The following is a 21,209-nucleotide window of genomic DNA, read 5'->3' on the forward strand; positions in this document are numbered from 1 at the left end:
TCCTATAAGCCCAATTTTACCTACGTCAGCTTTCATCACTGCGGCGCGATTCAGAATACATATTACTGGAAATAACTTCGCGCAATCATCGTTTTCAACATCTGATTGCCCGCATATCTAATTTCCTTGGAACAATAAATGGTGATCCGCTAGAAAAAATTAAGAAACGTTTAGGAGACAGCGGAGCCGAGTTCACTCACTGAGCTTTTGCCTCCGCAGGTCTAGTCTGGTTACATAACCTTTGTGCCCTTAATACAATGAGAGTGAATCTCTGCAGCATTTCTTTTCGACATGCTGCCGTTTCATTACTCAACGGAAAAGATTTTTAGAACCCTTCCAAAAGCCTGGTTTGAATCTTACTCTTCCAGTAATTCTTTCCTTTGAGGCTATCGTACTGGGTTGCAGCCACAGGAACGTTTTTGAAGCCCTCTGCATCTTTTTCGTGAAGCAACAAAAATGGCATGCTACAATTCTTCTGAATACTTAAAATGCTCACACAATTATTTTTATGTAATACTTAGATAATTGATCATTCTTATCTGTAACAGTAGACACTTTAGATCTCATTTGCAAGATACTTCTTTCATTTCACCTTAACTTATTTTTCAAATGTTAACAGTTTTTTCACCGCCCGATTCATGATCGGTCTCCCAGAGTGGATTGCGGCATTTCGCTAGGGAACAAAAAGAACAAGAGCGTCTTGGACTCTGGCAGCGCTGCTTTTGTAAATGCGTCGTAGTGAGTTCCTCTGTTTGTGTCTCCCCGCACGTAACATTTTGGTGGATGTGCTAGGTACCTGCATCCACTTGACAATCCGGTAGAGCCATTCGGTCGTGTCGCCTTGGGCCTCATGCGCCCTTTTCCGACATCTGGGTCGAGGAACAAGTGAGTTATGTCGCTGTTGACCACACGACCAGACACGCTATTACTCGCGCTCTCCCAACCTGTTGCGCTGTGGATGTGGCATATTTCCTGCTACACTACGTCAGTTTGATGCATGGAGCTTCACGTAGAATGCTCACAGACCGAGGCCGTATCTTCTTGCTCAAGCTTATTGATGACATATGCGCGTCCGCTCTGTCTAGCATCAGCTTACCACCTCCTACCATCCAGACACCAACGGCCTGGCCGAACGACTGAACCGGACCCTTACTGATATGAAGGCGAGATACGTTAGAGCCGATCACCGGACTAGCACCTCGCTCTATCGTACAATACTTTCGCCTATAATTCTCCTCGCCTTGACACTGCCGGCTATTCTCCGTTGTGCCTCTTGTATGGCTGTGAACCCACGCTTCCAGTCGACACGTTGCTACCATCGATAACGACCTCGACAAGTGAATATGCACGTGACGCCATCACTCGCGCTGACCACGCTTGACAACTTGCACGTGCTCGCCTATCAGTGTCGCAAGAGAACCAGAGGCGTCGCAGTGACCGCTGTCACCGTAAAGTGTACTTTTCGCCGGGTGCCCTAGTGCTACTTCGGACGCCTTCCCGTTGAGTAGGCTAATGCGACAAACTCCTGCCTTGATAAAAAGGCCCATATCGCGTGGTTAGCCAAGTCACTGATGTGACCTACGAAATGGTTCCAACCAGCATCACAACGTCCTCCGCTTCGACCACCAGTGATATCGCCCACGTCGCTAGGCTCAAGCCCTATAACCCTCTGCCTCCCAAGTATACCTAATAGCATGGGGGCGGCGCTTTTGCTGATGGGTGTATTTGCTAATTCAGTTGGTAGCGTCAAGCATAACCGAGAAGTCAGGTGACGCAGAGCAGGAACCGCTGGATGGTAGAGTGCACAGGCGGAAAGTATTCATTGTACCCAGGGGGGGGGGGGGAGGCGGCTGGGGCCCGACCAGTATTCCGAACCCCATATATATATATATATATATATATATATATATATATATATATATATATATGGTTATTTATTTATTTATTTATTTATTCAAAATACGTTACATGCCCGAAGAATGGGCATTGGGTAAGGGAAAAACATTTACACAGTATCAACAGGAAACAATTATACAAAATTATACAATTATGCAATGCTTTGTTAATAATAATGCAACGAAGAGTCAAGTTTACACAAACTCTAAAATGCTAAGATAAAAAGGAAAAAAAAGCATCGAAGAAGCAACGCAGACAAGTTTTTTTTTTCAGTAAAAAATGAATGTTTATGTCGTGACGGAATTTTTCTTTGTTATCTTCAACTACCAGGATATCGGCAAGGTGGTTCCGCAAGCGGATGACACGTGGAAGCGCAGATGAGTTAAAAGCGTCTGTTTTGCCGTAGATGCGCGTGAAAGAAAGATGATTACGCAATCTTCGTGAGGTGAATGGAGAAACTTGCAGATGGCCTCGGTCCGTGAACGTACTTGTGAAACAGCAATATAAGTGCTACTACGAGTGTTCAAAGAAGGAATTGATATATTGTTTTTAATTTGCGTTATACTTTCGTTCCAGTTGTAATTTTGCGAAATAAATCGAGCGGGTCTATTCTGAACTGAATCTAGCATAGTGGTTAATTAAATGTAATGAGGGGACCATATTGAAGAAGCAAATTCAAGTTTAGGGCGAACAAATGTAAGATAGGCTAATTTGCGGACATTTGTCGGCGTTTTACCGAGGTTCCGGCGTAAATATCCCAAGGATCGGGAGGCATTTCCGCAGATGTTGCTAATATGTGTAGTCCAGGAAAGGTTTGTGGTCAGGGTTGCGCCTAGGTATTTGAAAGAAGTAACTACAGAGACAGAATTGTTGTTAATATAGTACGAGAAGTCGGAAAGGAAATTTTTGCGACTGAAAAGCATTACATTTATCTGGATAAAGCGACATTATCCAGGTGCTACACGAACAGCTATTAGGTCAAGATCACTTTTAATTTTTACGTGGTCATCAGTACCAGCAACTTCTCGGTAAACTATAGAATCGTTAGCAAAGATCCGCACATGAGAAGAAATGTTATTACGTAAGTCATTAATATATATCAGGAAAAGTAGTAGACCAAGGACACTGCCCTGTGGCACACCAGAGGAAACGTAAGAGAGCGAGGAGGAAAGATTATCAACCACGGTGAACTGCTGCCGATTGGTAAGAAAGTTCCGAATCCAAGATAGCGTTAGTGAATCTAAGGACAACGAAGATATATATATATATATATATATATATATATATATATATATATTTCTCACACTAAATTCTTGTACTTGCAGAAACTTTGTGACCTCGAAGAATTGTTCACTGACATGACGGCCGTGTATGAGAATTTACAAGACCTTATATTAAGAGACAGTTCAACTTCACAGCCTGAGTGCTCTTCTACCACCAAGAATCTGACGTCTCTCGGTGTTGCAATCTTCCCTCGTGTAATTGTCGTGTACTTCCCTATCACTAATACTGCTTCGCCTTTCCGGCGAAACTGCAGTTTCCCTCTCTTTTTGTTTCTGTGAGTCCTAGTGTAAGCGCTCCCCGCATGACTGTTGTTGATTCTGATTTCGAGTGAATCCGGCTTGGCGTCATTTCGGTTACTGAGTAACCGAAATAACGCAGATGAAATGATACAGGCTGCCCCAACTATCATGCACTCAGACTTAAAAAACGAGCAGTTGCGTTGCTAGAAGAAAGCCTAGTGCATATTGTTTCTAGTACAGTGAAGTAGCCGCCAGTAATTCTTTCATTCCTCAAATTTAATTCGACAATTGCAAACAGTTATCTAATTCAAGGAGTACTGTCCTAATTATAAAAGTGTTAATGCAACATTTGTAGCCACCGCCAGGCACCCCCAAATGGCATCTAACTGCTGTGAAACACATCCAACTGCTGTGTTTTCAGCGGCGTACTAATTGCGTATAATTTTTTTCCGACTGGCAAACAAACCTCAGGAAATATGAAAAATACCGCGTGACTGCACTCCCACTCGCATCTTAAAGCAGCGCATTTATATAAGCTCACTGAAAGCAACTGCATTGTCTGTCGCAAACCCGAAGAGATAGCGCATCACCTTGATAATGGTACGGAAGGAGCACCAACAGCAGGTTTTCCGGCTTCGCAGCTATTCTTTCTTCTCTGCGTATCACTTATTATCTGCCTCTCAAGGTCGACTGATCACCCTTGATAACACTGCCGAAGCGCCGCTCTGACCACGCAGGAAACGCGAAAAGCAATGTAATAGGCATAGCATGTATCAAAATCCCAGCTTTGCGCGCACCGCATCCACAGAGTGCGAGCGCAGCTATATTTCACGCCAGAAACTTGCTTCGGACCAACACCAAATTAAAGTGGCGGTTTTAATTTTCATGAGAGTGTATACCTGCTCCAAAAACAGGTTCATGACATTCAAAAAGCGAAATAAACAGACCAGGAAGCGACCCGCGTGTTGAGAAAAGGCAGAACCGATGCGTTAAAAAAAGTAAATCACCACTTCTAAATGAACCAAATTGGCAATCGGGACGCCTACACAAAAAAAAAAAAATACATCAGATTTCAGTGTGCCATTATTGTCTATGAATTCGTAAGCGCCCTTGAACACCAGCTGCTGCCTTGTGTTCACACGAGTGCTGGTACTGGTGCTGATTGCACTTTACCCAGTGTGGATTGTAGTCAGTCTAATTGTGTGCATTATGCAAATTTACGTTGGCGTTTCTGTGACAATTGGATTCATCTGTGCACATGATGTTGCTGAAAAACTCCGGTGACTCATCGGCTTTGTGAGGACCCAATGCGAGAAATCTGGACGATTCTACAGGTCCCCATCTTCGAAGCATTGGTGCTGGTTAAGGTGGTACGGGTGAAAAGGCGTTGTTTAGAATCTTCCAAGCTAATGACTTCGAAATTAGTACCTGGCCGGCCACGTGCCACACGCTAGCATGATGGTTTGAGGCCATAAATGCTAGAACGTTCGTGCATAGGCAATAGGACCCAAAGATAGCGTCCTACGCCGCTGTTTCTTGAAGCTGCCAGTTCGTCTCAGATTTTCTACATTTCTGATGATAGTCGACGCGTTTGGTATGACTGATACCAACTGATGATATATGAAATATGACTTTCATGACTGATATATATTTGCGGCCGTCATCTTGTCATTTGCAGATCCCAAGGCAACGATCATTTTTACCTTCTCCTCATTAGAGAAAGACATGCCGACTGGGAAGCAACAAAACGCACCTCCAAACATTTGCAATGACGTTTTCAATTCGCTTTTGCGGCGATAGGTAGTGTTGGAAAAAAAAGAACCTTCTGTGCGCTTTATCCAAGCTAAGAACATAGATATCACTCCTTGTTTTCAAGTAACACCAAACGCGACGCGTTACTTCGGCCGAGGCGTGGCAGATAAGGCCCTAGTTCGATCAGAATGTTTGACAGCGAAGCTGCATATGGTTAGCCGATTCATACGTCTGTCGCCTGTACGCCGAGAACTACTCCGGCACAACCCAATGCGAATGCACGAAAAAAAAAGCGAAAGAGAGGCGCGCGATTCGCTGCGCCAGTAGTGTCGTCGTTGCTCTCCATCACAGCCGAGTGGGTGCGCAGCAGTTTCTCCCCGGCTACGAAATAGGTAGGCCACGTGTCATACGAACTCCTGAAGAGCAGGCAGTTTTCCATCAGCAACGCCGCGAACAGAACCGGGAACGAGCTCGTCTACGCCGTCCCGATGTAGCAGCCCGGGTACAAGAACAGGCTCGCGCAGCCGAGCGCAAGCAGCAACTGCGTACTGAGGATCCGGCAGCCTACCAAGCCGCCGTTTAACGAACCGTCAGGATTAACCCAGTGATAAACACCGGGGCCGCATGTTTCAGCTTCGCTGGTTAACCATCTGTACGGAGTGCTTAAGGGGTGATATTTTTTTTACTTCCTTCATTTCGTTCTGGCTAACTCAGAAGGAGGCTGTTCGAGGGCGCTGTTTTGTGATGCGGGTGGGAGTGCGGTCACGTGGTATTCGCTGTATTTTGCAGGGTTCATTTATCAGTCAGAATAAATTAGTAGCAATCAAATAGTACGTCGCTGAAAATACCGCAGTTAGACGTACCTTGGCTGTGCCTACAGATGCCTCATTGCCACTTTGATAATTATGATAGTACATATCGACTTAGATAATTCATTACAATTACTTGATTAAATATCAGTAACGAGAAAATTGCTGACAGCGACTCCACTGCACTGGTGGAAATATGCGGTAGGTTTTCTTCGAGTAACCCATTGTTTTTTTTTAAATCTTAGTGCATAATAGTTGATTGGGCCATCCTGCATATATTAATCTCTGCATGCAGGGGACGATGCTTCCATCCCTAATAAATGTGGTAAATTATTAGAAACGTTTTTTTGATGAGTCGTTAGCTTTGAATAGTGGACACAGAAGTGATACTCAGATACATATCATTCACGTGCATTTCACACGCCGTTGATAAAAGACTCTGCCGAAGGAGGAGTCAGTAAAGTCTAGAGGTTTTGTCTTTCAGTGACAAAAAAGCATGCAAAGAATTTTGAAGCGAGCGGGACATACAGCAACATATTGATTCTCTAGGCCTAAGCTGTCCATACATTCAGATATAATTGTTAATCGGCTACCTCCTTCTCTTTATTAAACGAATAAACTTTGTCCTGTGTATACAAGTATCTTTAAATATATTGTGTATTTGCATTGTGTTTATAGTGGAAATGTAAAAGAATGTTGAAGTGAGAAAGTACGGATGAGGCAGCCGCCGCTGGTACTTCTAATGCGCTTGTTCTCCTATTGTAAAGATTTGCAGAAATAAAGCAAAGTATCCATTAAAATCCGTGCACGTCTGCCCTGACAATGATGCAGTAAGCTATTAGCCATGACAAAATATCAAGTGAAAAGGTTGAGGCAAGTCAAAAGAAACCTGAAATGATGTGGGTGACAAAACTCTGGTAATGAAAAGTTGGGTGAGAGGGGGGGGGGGGGCGGTAGGACTCGGCATCTCCAGAGGGGGTGGGGGAGGCTCCGCATCTCCCCGGAAAAACTCCGTAGGGGGCTCGCCCCCTTCCCCCCCCCCCCCCCCCCCGTGGTCGGCGCCTATGGACGAGTGGGTCTCTTGTGACAAGAACTAGCGATACTGCTGGTTTTGTCCCTGTGCTCTTCTTCCTTTAAATATGTGTGTGTGTGTGTGTGTGTGTGTGAGAGAGAGAGAGAGAGAGAGAGTCTTTATTTGAAAAACAGGGAAGTTTACCGGCGCGTATACAACCGCTGGCATGCTACTCTGTATAAGGATGGAGAGTGGGATTAAAAGATTCGAGAGGGGAGTGCGAGAAAAAGAGAATAAAAATAAATATGAAATGTGCAAGCCCACCTGATACTAATATTTACAGGTGACATGGCGGGTAAATTTAGACTTTTGTATATGAACTCTTCAATCTTTCATGGTATCTTCGACTGGTCGCCTGTATGCCCCGAAGCAGTGTCGGGTAGATCGATCGTTTCCCGAGCTCAAAGACAGGGAACAATCGCGCAAGCCGAACGTGCGACTCGCTCTCGGAGGAGGAAATTGCTGATGCGAAACCACGTGTATACTGCTAACGTCCGATGTTTCGCCTATCCAAAGCTCCCGGCGCTGCCGGAAACACCGGCGGACGTGCCGGCGGGATGAACGTTCGTCGAGACGCCAGCATGCAGTGCCCTAGGTTGCCAAGGTTACGGTGGGCCGTCGCCAACAGCAGCGACGCGGCGCTGCGATGACGTTTCAATCTCGATGACTGCTCCGACGATAGGGCTCGGAGCGCATCAGAGCACTCCAAGATAGAGGAGAGCAATCGAGAAGAACCAACCGAATGCAGGGCGCGCACCCTCTTTCAACCAGCCGAAGACAACGCCGCTCGCGAGAGCACTCCAGAGTGCTCAGACACGACCAGCCGAAGATAGCATTAATCTTTCCTATTAGGCCAAGTTCTGGAAGGTATTTCAACAATAAATCCAAACCCGCCGCTGTTTTAAAGAGACGGGCATGGGACCTAAGATGCTGGGTAATGTTCATGGATCGTGGCAAATCATGTCTATTTGTTGCTCAAAAATTTTTCTCTCGTCGCGGTACGCGGGGAATGCTAGTAATATGTGCTCCATTGTCTCTAAGTTGCCACAGTTTTCAGAGTAGGGGTTAATAGTAACCCCTATGCGGTACAGATAATTGTTGCCGCGCTCAGTCGAAGACGATAGTACAATAATGCCACGCTCAGTCGAAGACGATAGTACAATGTCTCTAAGGGTCGAGGAAGTTGTCGTGGAATTTGCGGTCTGATTTCTGGGTCAATATAACGCAGAAAGTTATCTTGGTGTAGTGGCAGATTCCAGATGCGGTATTTTTCATGACAGGCATAATTTCTTCCCTTGTTTGAAGCGTCGGCTTTTGTAAAAAAATGATCGTTTGAAATTGCGGTATTGGAGTCCCTTTCGGGTAGATTCATCCGCTTTTTCATTTCCCCAAATGCCGGCATGGCCAGGTATCCACTGAAACTTGATGCAATGCCCAGTAATCTTAGCCTTGTGGTGAAGATAAGCAATGTAAACTGCAGCAGGTTGGTTATTACAACGCTTGTGCCTGTTCCACATACTTTGTAGGGCTGCTTTTGAAACCGTGGGAATGGCCCATGTCTTTGGCGGTTGCTGTCGAAGTACATACACAGGGGCCTCCTTAATGCCATATAGCTCTGCTGAAGTGGATGATGTCGCTCGCTCAAGACGAAACGAGAATCGTTGCCCTGTAGAGGGAACAAAAAGTGCGCACGATGACCGATGTGGAGTTGTAGAGCCATCTGTGAAAATGTGCGTTGCGGCTACGCATTCTTTGTGCATATATTCCAAAGCTATCTGATAAGTCGCTGCTTGAGGCTTTTTCTTTTTCGCACTGATTCCAGGGATATATGGCGCGATTTCCAGTGGGGAGAGCGTCCATGGTGAAATGTTTCGTGGCATAATTTGTAACGCCTGAGCAGGAATCGCAATAGATATGCTTTCGACGGCCTATCCAAAGCTAGACGTAACACGGATTCAAGAGGTATCCTTTAAAAAGTGGGTTTTCGTATGAATGACGTGTCGGGAGTGACTCCGAAGTGTCTTCTGCAAAGATAGCACTTCAAGAGGCAGGCATCCAGCTTGTGCTACAGTTCCAGGGCAGGACGACTCCTTCGGAAGGCCAAGACATAAGCGAAGGCAGTTGTTCCGTGCTGCCTCAAGTTTTCTCTTGCTTGTGGGAGACATTTTGTGCAGGATCGGGAGGTAATACTGTAGTGTTCCGTCGACGTAGGCCTTATGGAGGAGCACCATTGATCAACAGTTGCTGCCCCACTGTGAGGCCGAGGAAATCTTCTCACTCAGTTTTCTCACTTGAGGCGAACATGTCAGGTTCCTATATCGATCGCCACTCCAAAAAACCTGTGTCTTATGGATGGGTACGACCACCCAACACTAGTGTATGTTTTTCTATACGCCTCCGCGTGAAAGCCATAGCAACGCTTTTGTCGGGGGACAATTTCAGATCCCTTGGATTTAGGCAGGCCGATATATTTGCCAGCGCTTTCTGGAGACGTTGTTGGGTGGCACTGCGGGAAAGCGCCGCGCTCCAAATGCAGATGTCGTCCGCACACAGTGTGATTTTCACGCCAAGGGGCAAGTTTCTTCTCAGATGGATGAGGACTAAATGAAATAATACCGGGCTTAACACAGCTCCTTGTGGCACTCCCTTCTATACGGCATAAAGTGCCGTGAGGCCATTCGGGGCACACATGAAAAGTTGCGTCCTTGAAGATAGTCTTCAATCGATGCGTAAAGCCGTCCTCCGAGACCAAGGGTTTGCAAAGCGTCAAGTATTGCTTTATGATAGACGGAATCATATGCTGCCCTAATGTCCAAAGATTATGCAGTAGGTATGTTTCCACAGACCGATTCCTCTTCAATTGATGAGACCAAGGCAATAAAATTATCAATTGCTGACCTATTTTGCCGGAAGCCATTGATTTCCTCCGGGTAAAGTTTTGTAGTTTCCAGGAACCCATTTAGTCGTTTGTGAATAATTTTTTCGAATAGCTTCCCTACGCAGCTAAGCAGAGATAGGGGTCTGAAGGAGGCGTAATTTGTCGGCTGCTTCCCTGGCTTCAATATAGGAATAACTTTCACAAGCTTCCATTCCGCAGGAACCTCCCCAGTTATCTATGGGGCGTTATAGTACTCCAGAAGGCGTAGGCGAGATGGGTGGCATATATTCGGGAGGGCTTCATAACTCACACCGTCATAGCCAGGTGATGATCGCTTGCATGCGTCGCCTATTGCTGCCGTGAGCTCATCAATTGTGAATGCTAATTCTCACTCAGGAAGGTTCGCTTGAGGTGGACTAGGCTGATGACTTGCAATTTGCGAGAAAATTGTGCCCGCTGGAAACGAGCATACGGTACTGCTCTGCCACCTCTTCCAGGGATACGCGCTCATGTAATGAGAGGGCGCTAAAAGAAAAAAGCTGCTGTGGCTTTTTGCGAATGCCTCTGACGACTCGGCAAATTTTGCTCCGCGGTTTTCGTATGTCCAGTGCACCACAAAAGTCTCTCCACCTTTTTCGGTTCAGTTTGGTGAGGTAACGCCGTATATGTCCTTGTGGCCATCGACTGGCTCTGAGGTCTTCGATATTCTTAGTACGTAGAGGCTTCCTTTCGGCACACCTTCGAATGGCACATAACCTTTCGAATTCCTCGTCATTAGTAGGTACATTGCAATGCTTAGTGGCAGAGCGGGTACTTTGAGGCAATGAGCTATTGTCGGTATTAACTCTGCATGCGTAGTCGAGGCTGTGATCCCTTTCTCTACGGCTGCTGTCTAAGCTTCCCAGTCTACCGGCTTCAGTTTCAGTTTTCTGGGCGGCGTCCAAAAATGAAGGGCAGAGATTAGGATCGGGTAGTGATCACCACCTCGAGTCTCGAAATCTGTACACCATCCGAACATAGGGGCAACTTGACTTGCTGCTAATGTGATGTCAATGCACCTAACAGTCTTCAGATTTTTCAGGTATGTTATGCCGCCATCGTTCAAGGGCTCCATATTTTATCTTGCAAGAAGCTTCGCCAGCTTAGCACCCCGAGCACATAGTATGTGAACTGCCCTAGATCTCGTTATGTGCATCACTTGCTCTGGCCGTGTGGTCGGACCCACGCAAACAAGGATCAAGACTCCGCCAGGCTACAAGACGCATTACGCAGCACGGACCTGGCGGAGCAGCTCTGGGCCGTCCAGCGAGCCCACGATGCGGCCAGGGAGTTACAACTCCCGGTCCCAACGTGGGAGTAGCCCGCTCTATGGGACCTTGCGCCCCGTAGCTCGCAGGACCTTTCTATAAAGTTACTCCATCCATCCATCCATTAAAATTGCCACAAATAATATATGTGGAGATTCAGTGCTTGTCAACATGTTTTTCAATCTTTACATGCGGAAAGCTGACCCTGGTTCCAAGTATAAGCCGATCAAGGTAAACACTTTAGATGCAACCACTCTGGTTGCGCAAATATATTCATTCTTGTCATGTGGTGCTACGTCAATCACAGAGGCAGGTACGTCGTTACAAAATCCAACGAGCAGTCGGCTAATTTCCTTTTATCGCCTTTAATGATGAAAATAATAACCCTTTATCCTAAACTGCCCGTCGACGCGAGACTCGGAACTGACCATAAAAGGAAATCAGTACACTCACACAAGATACTTAAAGTCTGCTAACTTCGAGCGCAAGCCGCGAGCGTTCCACTGGAATATAGTACATGTGGAAGTGTTTGCTGGTGGACACCACTTGTGAGACGATTGTTGACAATGCCATAGTTGCTACTGCGAAGAATCGCAGCGTTGCGCCGTGAAAGAAGACGACACCAGCGGTTCCAAAGCGAGGACGGCCTCTACCTCAGGGATGCTTTTAAACGATGGAATGGCACGGAGAATAGCCTTGATTGCAGCCAACATCAAAAAAATCAGCATACTTGATATCTCATTTACAGCACTACCATCTAACAGTTTTTATTGCTTCTTCCTGTTCTTCTGCTACGACCTTGGGGACATATATTGTTGTTGTGGGCTTGCGGCTATATCACTTGAGGGCTTTGACTGACTCTTTGTAGATGAAGATAGAGATGTGAATTTCTGTATTGCCCAAAGGCCATTCTACAATAAAGAAGACAAAAACAAATTGGTAACATTTATATCTGGCCATGGACAGTACAGTTGTCGTAAAGCAATATTTTTTTGCAGTTCTAACCTAATTACTGCACCGATTAATTCATTAGTCGGTTGTTGGTTAAACAATCCACAGCTGACACTTCACTCCAGCATATCACAAACGCAACGCAGCATATATATATATATATATATATATATATATATATATATATATATATATATATATATATATATATATATATATATTGCTACGGAAGGATGACAGAAGAAAGAGAGGAAGAAGAAGAACGAGTGTCGCTCGCTGCTGCGTGTTGTTCCTGGTCAGCCATCTTGACCACATTGACTTTGCTTGCATATATACTGTACATACATTACGTCTATCGTCTATACTCCCATCATCCCCGTAACATATTGGGGGAGGTGAGGGGTACCACGGCTGTAAACGGAGCTCCGCATTGGACGCCGCATCACCGCCCTCACCATGAATGACGGTGTGCACTCGGGATCAACGTCGTTGCCGCCTCCAACGTCACCATCACCCGCTACGACGCTGTCCCCTTCGGTTGTGCTTGTGCAACCCAAGCATCCCGGAACTTTCAGCGGGACTGATGGCACCGACGTTGAAGAGTGGGTGGCTATGTACGAACGTGTGATTGGAATCAACCGATGGGAAACTACGCTTATGCTAGCTAACCTGTTGTTCTACCTAAAAGGCACGGCAAAGGTGTGGTTCAAAAACCATGAAGAGGAGCTGACCAGCTGGCATCAGTGCAAAGAGAAGTTAACACAGTTGTTTGGCAAACCAGCTGGCCGTAACATTGCTGCACAGCAGGAAGTGGCCTCTCTTGCCCAATCCCCCACACAGTCCTATGTTTCGTATATCCAGAACGTGCTGGCGCTTTGTCGTAAAGCCGACCACGACGTGAGAGAAGCTGAAAAGTTAGGCCATCTGCTCAAGGGAATCGCTGACGACGCCTTTAATCTCCTCATGTGCAAAAGCTTCTCTACAGTTGATGCTATCATCAAAGAGTGCCGACAATTCAAGCAGGCCAGAAGCTGACGCGTCCTGCATCCATTCACCAGACTTCCCAATACTGCTGCGACGTCGACGTGTGAAGATCAGCCCGCACAGCAGCATTTGTCGCCATCAGAGGACGCGGTGCGAATCGTTCGACGGGAACTGGATGCGATGACGCCAGCAGTTTTCTGTTCGCGTAGCCCTGATGCTACCCCTATTTCAGCTCCCCTCGTGCAAGCCATCTTTCGACCGGAACTTAAAACTTTGGCCTACATTCTGTCTGTGCTGTCGTCAACCCAAAAGCCAACGAACGCCCTTCTACTATTTTCGCTCCAACCCGACGCTTCACTCAGCGTTATCACAACCCGACTGAGAGAACTGCTGACGACCAGCCGATATGCTTCACCTGTCGCCGCATTGGTCATGTCGCCCGATACTGTCGCAACTCGTGGCCCTCAACACCTCGCACGCCGACCAACTTGCGCCGTTTGATGGAAACGCCTGTGACGTTTCGTCCATCGCCGAGTCTAACAGCGCCGACAACACTGCTAGGAACACGTGGTACAGTCGCTCACCATCGCCGCGCGGACACCAGTCTCGCTCACCGCAAACACGTCGCCAATCTTCCCGTTCGCCACAACCACGTCGCCTTTCGTCCCCTGTGTCTTTTGGCCGCACCCTTCGGAAAACTAAGAAATGCAGCCCTCGGAGGTGGTGCTGCACTGCCCCCTACTGCAGCAAATCCTCTGGCTGTGCCCACGAAGAGAAGTGTAATTGAGGTTAAAATAGACGGCTCACTTGTCCAAGCACTCGTCTACACTGGAGCCCACGTGTCTGCGATGAGTGCTAGCCTACGTAGACGCTTAAAGAAAGTCCTCACCCAAGCAGCTACCCGAGTGCTTCGTGTGGCCGACGGCGCCGTGCTGGTTGTACTTGGAATGTGTACTGCGCGCATGAGCATAGCCGGCCGCCCTACTTTTGTTCTCTTTGCTGTGATCGACGTCTGCCCTCGCTACATTATGCTCGAATTGGGCTCTTTATCCCATCATTCCGCTCTCATCGACTGCGCAACCGGAGTTCTTCAGTTGGAACTGCCTCAAGTCGCCGATGCTCCGAGCACCACTCCACCGCACTTGTGTTCGCTTCGAGGTATGCGTATGTGCCTGAGGCAAACACTTACGTCACTTTGACCGCACAGCCACAGATTCCCGACGGTGAATCTCTCCTTCGCCACATCATCGACGTGCTTTTGAACCGGAACGTTGCTCTTCCGCATACGCTGGTGACTATTACTAATAACAGCGTCGTTCTTCCGCTTCTGAATTTCAGCCTGTGCGCTCAAGTGCTTTCAGCTGGCATATTCTTGGCCAGCGTTTCTAATACTTCCGAATTTGACACGGAAAATATGAATGCTGAGAGCGGTTTCTTAGCACCAATTGCAGCTCACAGCTCTGGTTCCCTAACGGATGACTTGGCGAAGATGATTGCACCTGGCCTCACCTCTGCGCAGGCCACGGACATACGTCTCCTCGAATCATACCTTGGGATCTTTCATTTCGGCGACAAGCGTTTAGGACTAACATCTGTTGTTCACCACCTTATCAATAATGGAGACACGAATCCCATTCATCGGCGTCCCTATCGTGTATCGCATGCTGAACGTTGAGTCACCCAATCAGAAGTGGGCAAAATGCTCCGCAGAGGAGTCATCGAGCCATCAGCCAGCCCTTGGCCTCCGCCTCTTGTCCTTTTGAAAAAAAAGATGGTACCTGACGTTTTTGCGTCGATTATCACCATTTAAACAAGATCATCCGAAAAGACATCTACCCACTACCACGCATCGATGACACCTTGGACTGCTTGCACGGAGCTAAATATTTCTCGTCCATCGATCTTCGATCCGGCTACTGGCAGATTTCTGTTGATGAAATGGACCGCGAGAAGACGGCCTTCATCACGCCGGATGGCTTATATCAGTTCAAAGTCATGCCCTTTGGCCTGTGCAATGCTTCTGCGGCATTCCAAAGTACCTTCTTTGTGCACAGTGCAGATGGCCGAACCGCTGACCATTACACTTGCCGTAGCGTCCCTCAGGGTGGGGTTCTTAGCCCCACTTTCTTCAACCTTGCAATCCTTGGACTTGCCGACGTTCTACCACGTACAGTAAACTGTTCCATATATACTGACGACATATGCATGGGGGCCTCGGCAGTTACGCGTCTCGAGGTGCGTGCACGGCTCCAAAAAGCAGTGACCCTAACATCATCGTACCTGCGTGCTCAAGGCCTCAGCATTTCGACCGAGAAGTGTGCCTTAGTCGCTTTTACCCACAAGCCCATGACCTGGTACCCCATTTCTATTGACGACCAACCAATTTCCTACGCAAAATCTCACCGATTCGTAGGCGTTATTATAGGCAGAGACCTTTCATGGAGCCCCCACATCTCATACTTGAAGAAGAGGCTTACTTCTATCTCCCATATACTAAGGTTTCTTGCCGGTAAAACGTGGGGCACATTCGTGGCATCTATGCTTCAACTATACAGGACGCTCTTCCCAGGATACTTGCGATACAGCACACCAGTGCTATCCATTGCTAACAAAACTAACATCCATGTCCTACAGAGCATTCAAGGCCAAGCCCTTCGAACATGTCTGGGGCTACCTGGAAATGCTGCAACTGTGGCAACAATTGCCCCCGCGGGAGACCACCCAATATTGACCTATATAGCTATCGACGCACTCCGGGCGCATGTTAGCCATATATCCAGAGTGCCTGACCACCATCTCGCTCGCTTGCCTGAGAAAAGACCCAAGGCAGCATTCTCCAGATCAATTGCGGCTAACCGGCACTCTTTGTCTTTGAGGCACTCAGCCGCAACAAGAACGCCATCCCCTATGTGGTGCTTGAAAAAGCCTCCTGTGTACCTTGTTCTTCCAGGAATAGTGAAGAAAGCTAGCCTGACCACCGCGGCTCTCAAGCAGATCACATTGGAACTTTGCATCGTTCGTACGCTAACCAAATCCATGTTTACACGGATGGCTCCGTCTCGGAAAATTCTACGGGTGCCGTTGTCCTACCTTCTCAATCGGTCGTCATCAAGTTTAAGACTTCACACGTAACGACATCTACAGGTTCCGAACTGGCCGCTCTTCATGCTGCTGTCGAATATATTGAAAAAGAACCACCCAACAAATGGGCAATATCTTGTGACTCGAAAGCAGCGCTCCAGAGCTTGGGAAGTTTACGACGTGGCAATTATGAACAGCTGGCGTCACAAATCGAGGAAACCTGCTACTGTGCTTCTGAACGAGGACATGATATCATATTTCAGTGGCTGCCGTGACATTGTGGCATCGTTGGTAATCACCTCGCCGATGACGCTGCCCGACGTGCCCAGGCTGGCTCACCGACACTCCTTATACCTTTATCGAGAGTCGACGCTGCAAGAGAGCTTCGTAGTCTCGCTCGTACCATCACGTTAGGTTACTGGCATACACCACAGAACTCTAAGTGTCGTTTATACAGCCTCGAACCATCACTGAAACATAAATTACCAGCGATTGTTCCACGACATGACGCAACACTGCTGTGTCGGCTGTGGGTAGGAGTAGCATTCACCAACTCCTACAGCTATCGTATTGGAATGGCGGATTCACCAATGTGCGCTAAGTGCAAGTGTGAAGAGACCATCAGTCACCTTTTGTATCACTGTTCTCGCTTCCATAATCAACGTGAGACTCTCCAGTGTGCCTTGAATAGAGTGCATAACAGGCCGTTTACGGAAGCGAAGATCTTGGGAACCTGGCCCCACAGTTCATTAGTGCAGAAAGCAGTTCGAGCGCTTTTTCACTACCTGAAGGCAACAGACCTGAGTGCCCGACTATAGACATCCTACACCTAAGTTCTCTCTCTCTCTCTTTCACTGCCTATTCCCCTCCTCACGTGTAGGGTAGCAAACTGGACTCAGTCTGGTTAACCTCCCTGCCATTCCTTCTTCCCTTCTCTCTCTCCTCGCTCTCCTGCGGCATTTGAACGTATGATGGACTCTCTTCGGTGTGGCTACAAATGGACCACCAGTATTTGTTACCTTGACCACCTTATCGTTTTTTTCTCCCCGCTTTCGACAGCCACCTTACCCTACTCGCTGCCATTCTTACGGTCTTTCGAAAAGCCGGCCTCCAACTGAACTCCACGAAGTGCCAATTCGGGCGCCGTCAGAATACCGTGTTGGGATACCTCGTTGACGCATCCGGTGTCCCGCCAGATCCAGAAAAATTTCGCGCCGTGCGGAGTTTCCCTGTGCCACGTTCTGTTTCTGACATGCGCTGCTTCGTCGGCCTGTGTTCTTACTTTCACCGTCTCGTCAAAAACTTCGCCTACGTTGCTTGGCCTTTGACATATCTTCAAAAGAAGAACACACCATTCTCATGGGGCCCTTAGCACGCTCACACGTTCGCCGCTCTCATCGGGTTTCTGGCCACGCCTCCCATACTTGCCCACGTTGGTCCATCTGCACCGACCAAAGTCCACACTGACGCAAGCTGCCACGGCATCGGCGCTGTTCTCGCCTAACAGCAGAATGGTACCGAGCGCGTGATAGTTTACGCCAGCGGCCTGCTGTCAGCTGCTGGGAATAATTACTCTATCACCGAGCGGTAGGGCTTAGCTTTAGTTTGGGCTGTCGCCAAGTTCCCGCCATATTTGTACGGCCGCACGTTTTCGGTCGTTACAGACCACTACGCCCTCTGCTGGCTGTCTTTCCTCCGGGACCCCCCAGGGTGGCTTGCTCGCTGGGCGTTGCGGCTCCAGGAATTTTCATTTGTAGTAAACTTTAAGTCTGGACGCCTGCACAAGGACACTGACTGTCTCTCGTGTCGCCCCGTGGATCCTTCCGATCCTGTTGCGCATGATTCGGTGACCTGCGTGATGGCTTTGACTGACATGACCCACATGCGCGCTGAACAACAACGCGACGCATCGTTACAGTCCACCATCGCCGAAGGGCGATCCGGTAGCACTGACGGCACATGCCGCATGTTCGTGCTGCATGATGGCATCCTCTACCGCCGCAATATCAACCCTGACGGCGCTGAGTTGCTCCTTGTTCTTCCTCGTCATCTGCGCTCCATCGCGCTCGAACAACTTAACGATGCACCAACGACGGAACACCTTGGATTTTTGCGCACATACGACCGCGTAAGACCCGGTTCTTCTGGCCCGGTGTCTACCGCGCCGTGCGTCGTTATGTCGCAACTTGCGAATTGTGTCAGCACCAGAAGAAACCTCCCCTGCCACCTGTCGGCCGACTCCAGCCAATCGAAGTTCCCTCTGAACCATTCTTTCGCGTTGGCCTTGACCTGCTTGGCCCTTTTTCCGACAACGACTAGAGGGAATAAGTGGGTCGCTGTCGCTGCTGATTACACTAAACGCTACGCGATAACGAAGGCGTTGCCGACTAGTTGCGCAACTGACGTCGCCGATTTCCTCCTTCACGACGTCATTCTCCAGCACGGTGCACCTCGACAGTTACAGACAGCGGCCGCCCGTTCTTGTCTCGCGTTCTGGACGACCTCCCCCGCTCTTGTGCCACTGAGCGCAAGCTGTCCACCGCCTACCACTCACAAACGAACGGTCTTACGGAACGTCTCAACCGAACACTCACACAGATGCTGTCGGTGTATGTTTCCAACGATCACCGCGACTGGGACACCAGGCTGGCCTACGTGGCATTCGCGTATAACTCGTCCCGACCTGACACCACAGGATCATCATCATCATCATAATCATCGTGATCATCATCATCATCATCTGCCTGGTTACGCCCACTGCAGGGCAAAGGCCTCTCCCATACTTCTCCAACTATCCCGGTCATGTACTAATTGTGGCCATGTTGTCCTTGCAAACTTCTTAATCTCATCCGCCCACCTAACTTTCTGCCGCCCCTGCTACGCTTCCTTTCCCTTGGAATCCAGTCCGTAACCCTTAATGACCATCGGTTATCTTCCCTCCTCACTACATGTCCTGCCCATGCCCCCCCATTTTATTTTCTTGATTTCAACTAAGTTGTCATTAACTCGCGTGTGTTCCCTCACCCAATGTGCTCTTTTCTTATCCCTTATCGTTACACCCATCATTCTTCTTTCCATAGCTCGTTGCATCGTCCTCAATTTAAGTAGAACCCTTTTCGTAAGCGTCCAGGTTTCTGCCCCGTACATGAGTGCACCGCAGGATATTCACCCTTTTATCTTTTGTATGGTCGCGTCCCCACTTTGTCCTTTGACACCATGCTACTTTCTGTGCCAGGGTAACTGAGTATGCTCGTGAAGTCATCGATCGCGCTCACATGGCGCGTCAATTCGCCCGATTTCGTTTATTAGGCTCACAGCATATACAAAAAGAGCGCTAGGGCCGGTGCTATCGCGATGTCAAGTTCGCCCCAGGTGGCTGGGTGCTCCTTTGGTCACCATGTCAATGGGTCAGCCTCTCCTAGAAGCTTCTCTCCCGCTACACAGGGCCTTAGGAAGTCCTACGTCAATTTATCGATGTCAATTGCGAGATCTCGCAGTTACAGTTTGATGCATCCTCAGTCCGACGCATGTTGATATCGTGCACGTTTCATGGCTGAAGCCATACTTCGCTCGCAGTTCTTCACCTACCATGCGCCGAGACGGCACTTCACCACCCGGGGGTCCTGTTACAGAAGGATGACAGAAGAGAGAGAGCAAGAAGAAGAACGCGAGACGCTGGCTACTGCGCGTTGTTGCTGGTCAACCATGTTGACCACATGACTTTTCTTGTATATATACTGTAAGTATATTAAGTCTATACTCCCAACATTCCCGTAATTATATATACAGGGTGTCCCGGCTCAATCCACGGAGAGTTTAAAAATATGCGAATGCCGCGTATCTGGACTCTGTTGCTCACAACCTGCTACATAAAAGTATTTTTCTGAGCGTGAAAGTAGCCCGCAAATACACGCGAATTTGCCGCGTGGCTGGTCGCTCGAGGCACTTAATTCAAAGATACCATAATTTGCCTCTGTCGCATGTGGCAACGATAGAGACATGTAGCGGACATCCGTAAGTTCGTTGTCCCCACTGTCGGGGTCGGGGTCGGGGTCGGGGCCCCCTGCTCGAACCGAAGCGAAGTGACAGGATTTTAACCTGTCAAAACGTGTACTATTGCTTGCCTCCGCTAAACCGAGCTCCCAACAAGTGGTGAACCGAGTTCCCAACAGATACATAGTAGAGAAAATGTTGGAAGGAACCCGGTGGGAGTTTCGGGTTTTTGGAGACAATCAGCCATATTTTATGCCACTGCGCGCAGTGTAGTGCACAGGGACGGCTTGGTCACCGCTGTGCTCAACAAGTTTGACGAGCGACCTTCGTCTGAAAGGATAACCACCCAACGTACACGTGACTTTGTATGCTATCAGAAGACTGTTCAAGCGCTGCTGTGCTTTTTTGCGAACATCCAGACTTAGTGAACGCCTACAATACTTCCTGTTTTTTTTCTCCCTCTCCTACCTCCTTGCTAACAACTTTTCTACTGACTTGCCATTTTAGTGCTTTGCGATTTCGTTACAGAATTGATAGTGTGTTGTGTATTATTATATTCTTGTTTTGTTTTTTGCCGTTGGTTTCTATCACCTATGATTTTGGGATAGCCTGCCCTAGTTGCGTACAAACTTCACGTATTTCACATTTAATAAGAAAAAGAAAATGGACAATGCGAAACACCGTGATGACACGATGTCGTGACGCCACTATGACTATGGCGATGTATAACGTTTGTATGGAGGGAAGCATGCTGACGAAAAGGTCAACATGTTCGTCGCGGTTCACTTGACTTCCTACCTTCTGCTTGCTGCGGTGGGCGTTCTCCTGCTGCCGCGTAAACTCGCCGATGCACTGCTCGCCCCAGAGCACCAAACTCATGCGCCAGTACGTGAGAGCCAGCGTTGTCACGGGAACGCCGTATGTCAGGACCAGGAACAGCACATTGTATCTGAAAGGTACAAG

At 48.1% G+C, this 21,209-nt stretch overlaps 1 protein-coding gene across 1 annotated transcript in view; it reads right to left on the reverse strand.

Annotated features, from left to right (window-relative positions):
* LOC142566752 (tachykinin-like peptides receptor 86C) overlaps positions 1-21,209 on the reverse strand; it is a 423,363-nt gene that overhangs the window by 127,103 nt on the left and 275,051 nt on the right. Inside the window, exon 3 of the mRNA XM_075677640.1 lies at positions 21,045-21,195. Within this exon, the coding sequence (XP_075533755.1) occupies positions 21,045-21,195 (151 nt within the window). The remainder of the gene's footprint in view (positions 1-21,044; positions 21,196-21,209) is intronic.

The sequence above is a fragment of the Dermacentor variabilis genome, unplaced genomic scaffold, assembly GCF_050947875.1.
Source record: "Dermacentor variabilis isolate Ectoservices unplaced genomic scaffold, ASM5094787v1 scaffold_13, whole genome shotgun sequence".
Taxonomy (NCBI): domain Eukaryota; kingdom Metazoa; phylum Arthropoda; class Arachnida; order Ixodida; family Ixodidae; genus Dermacentor; species Dermacentor variabilis.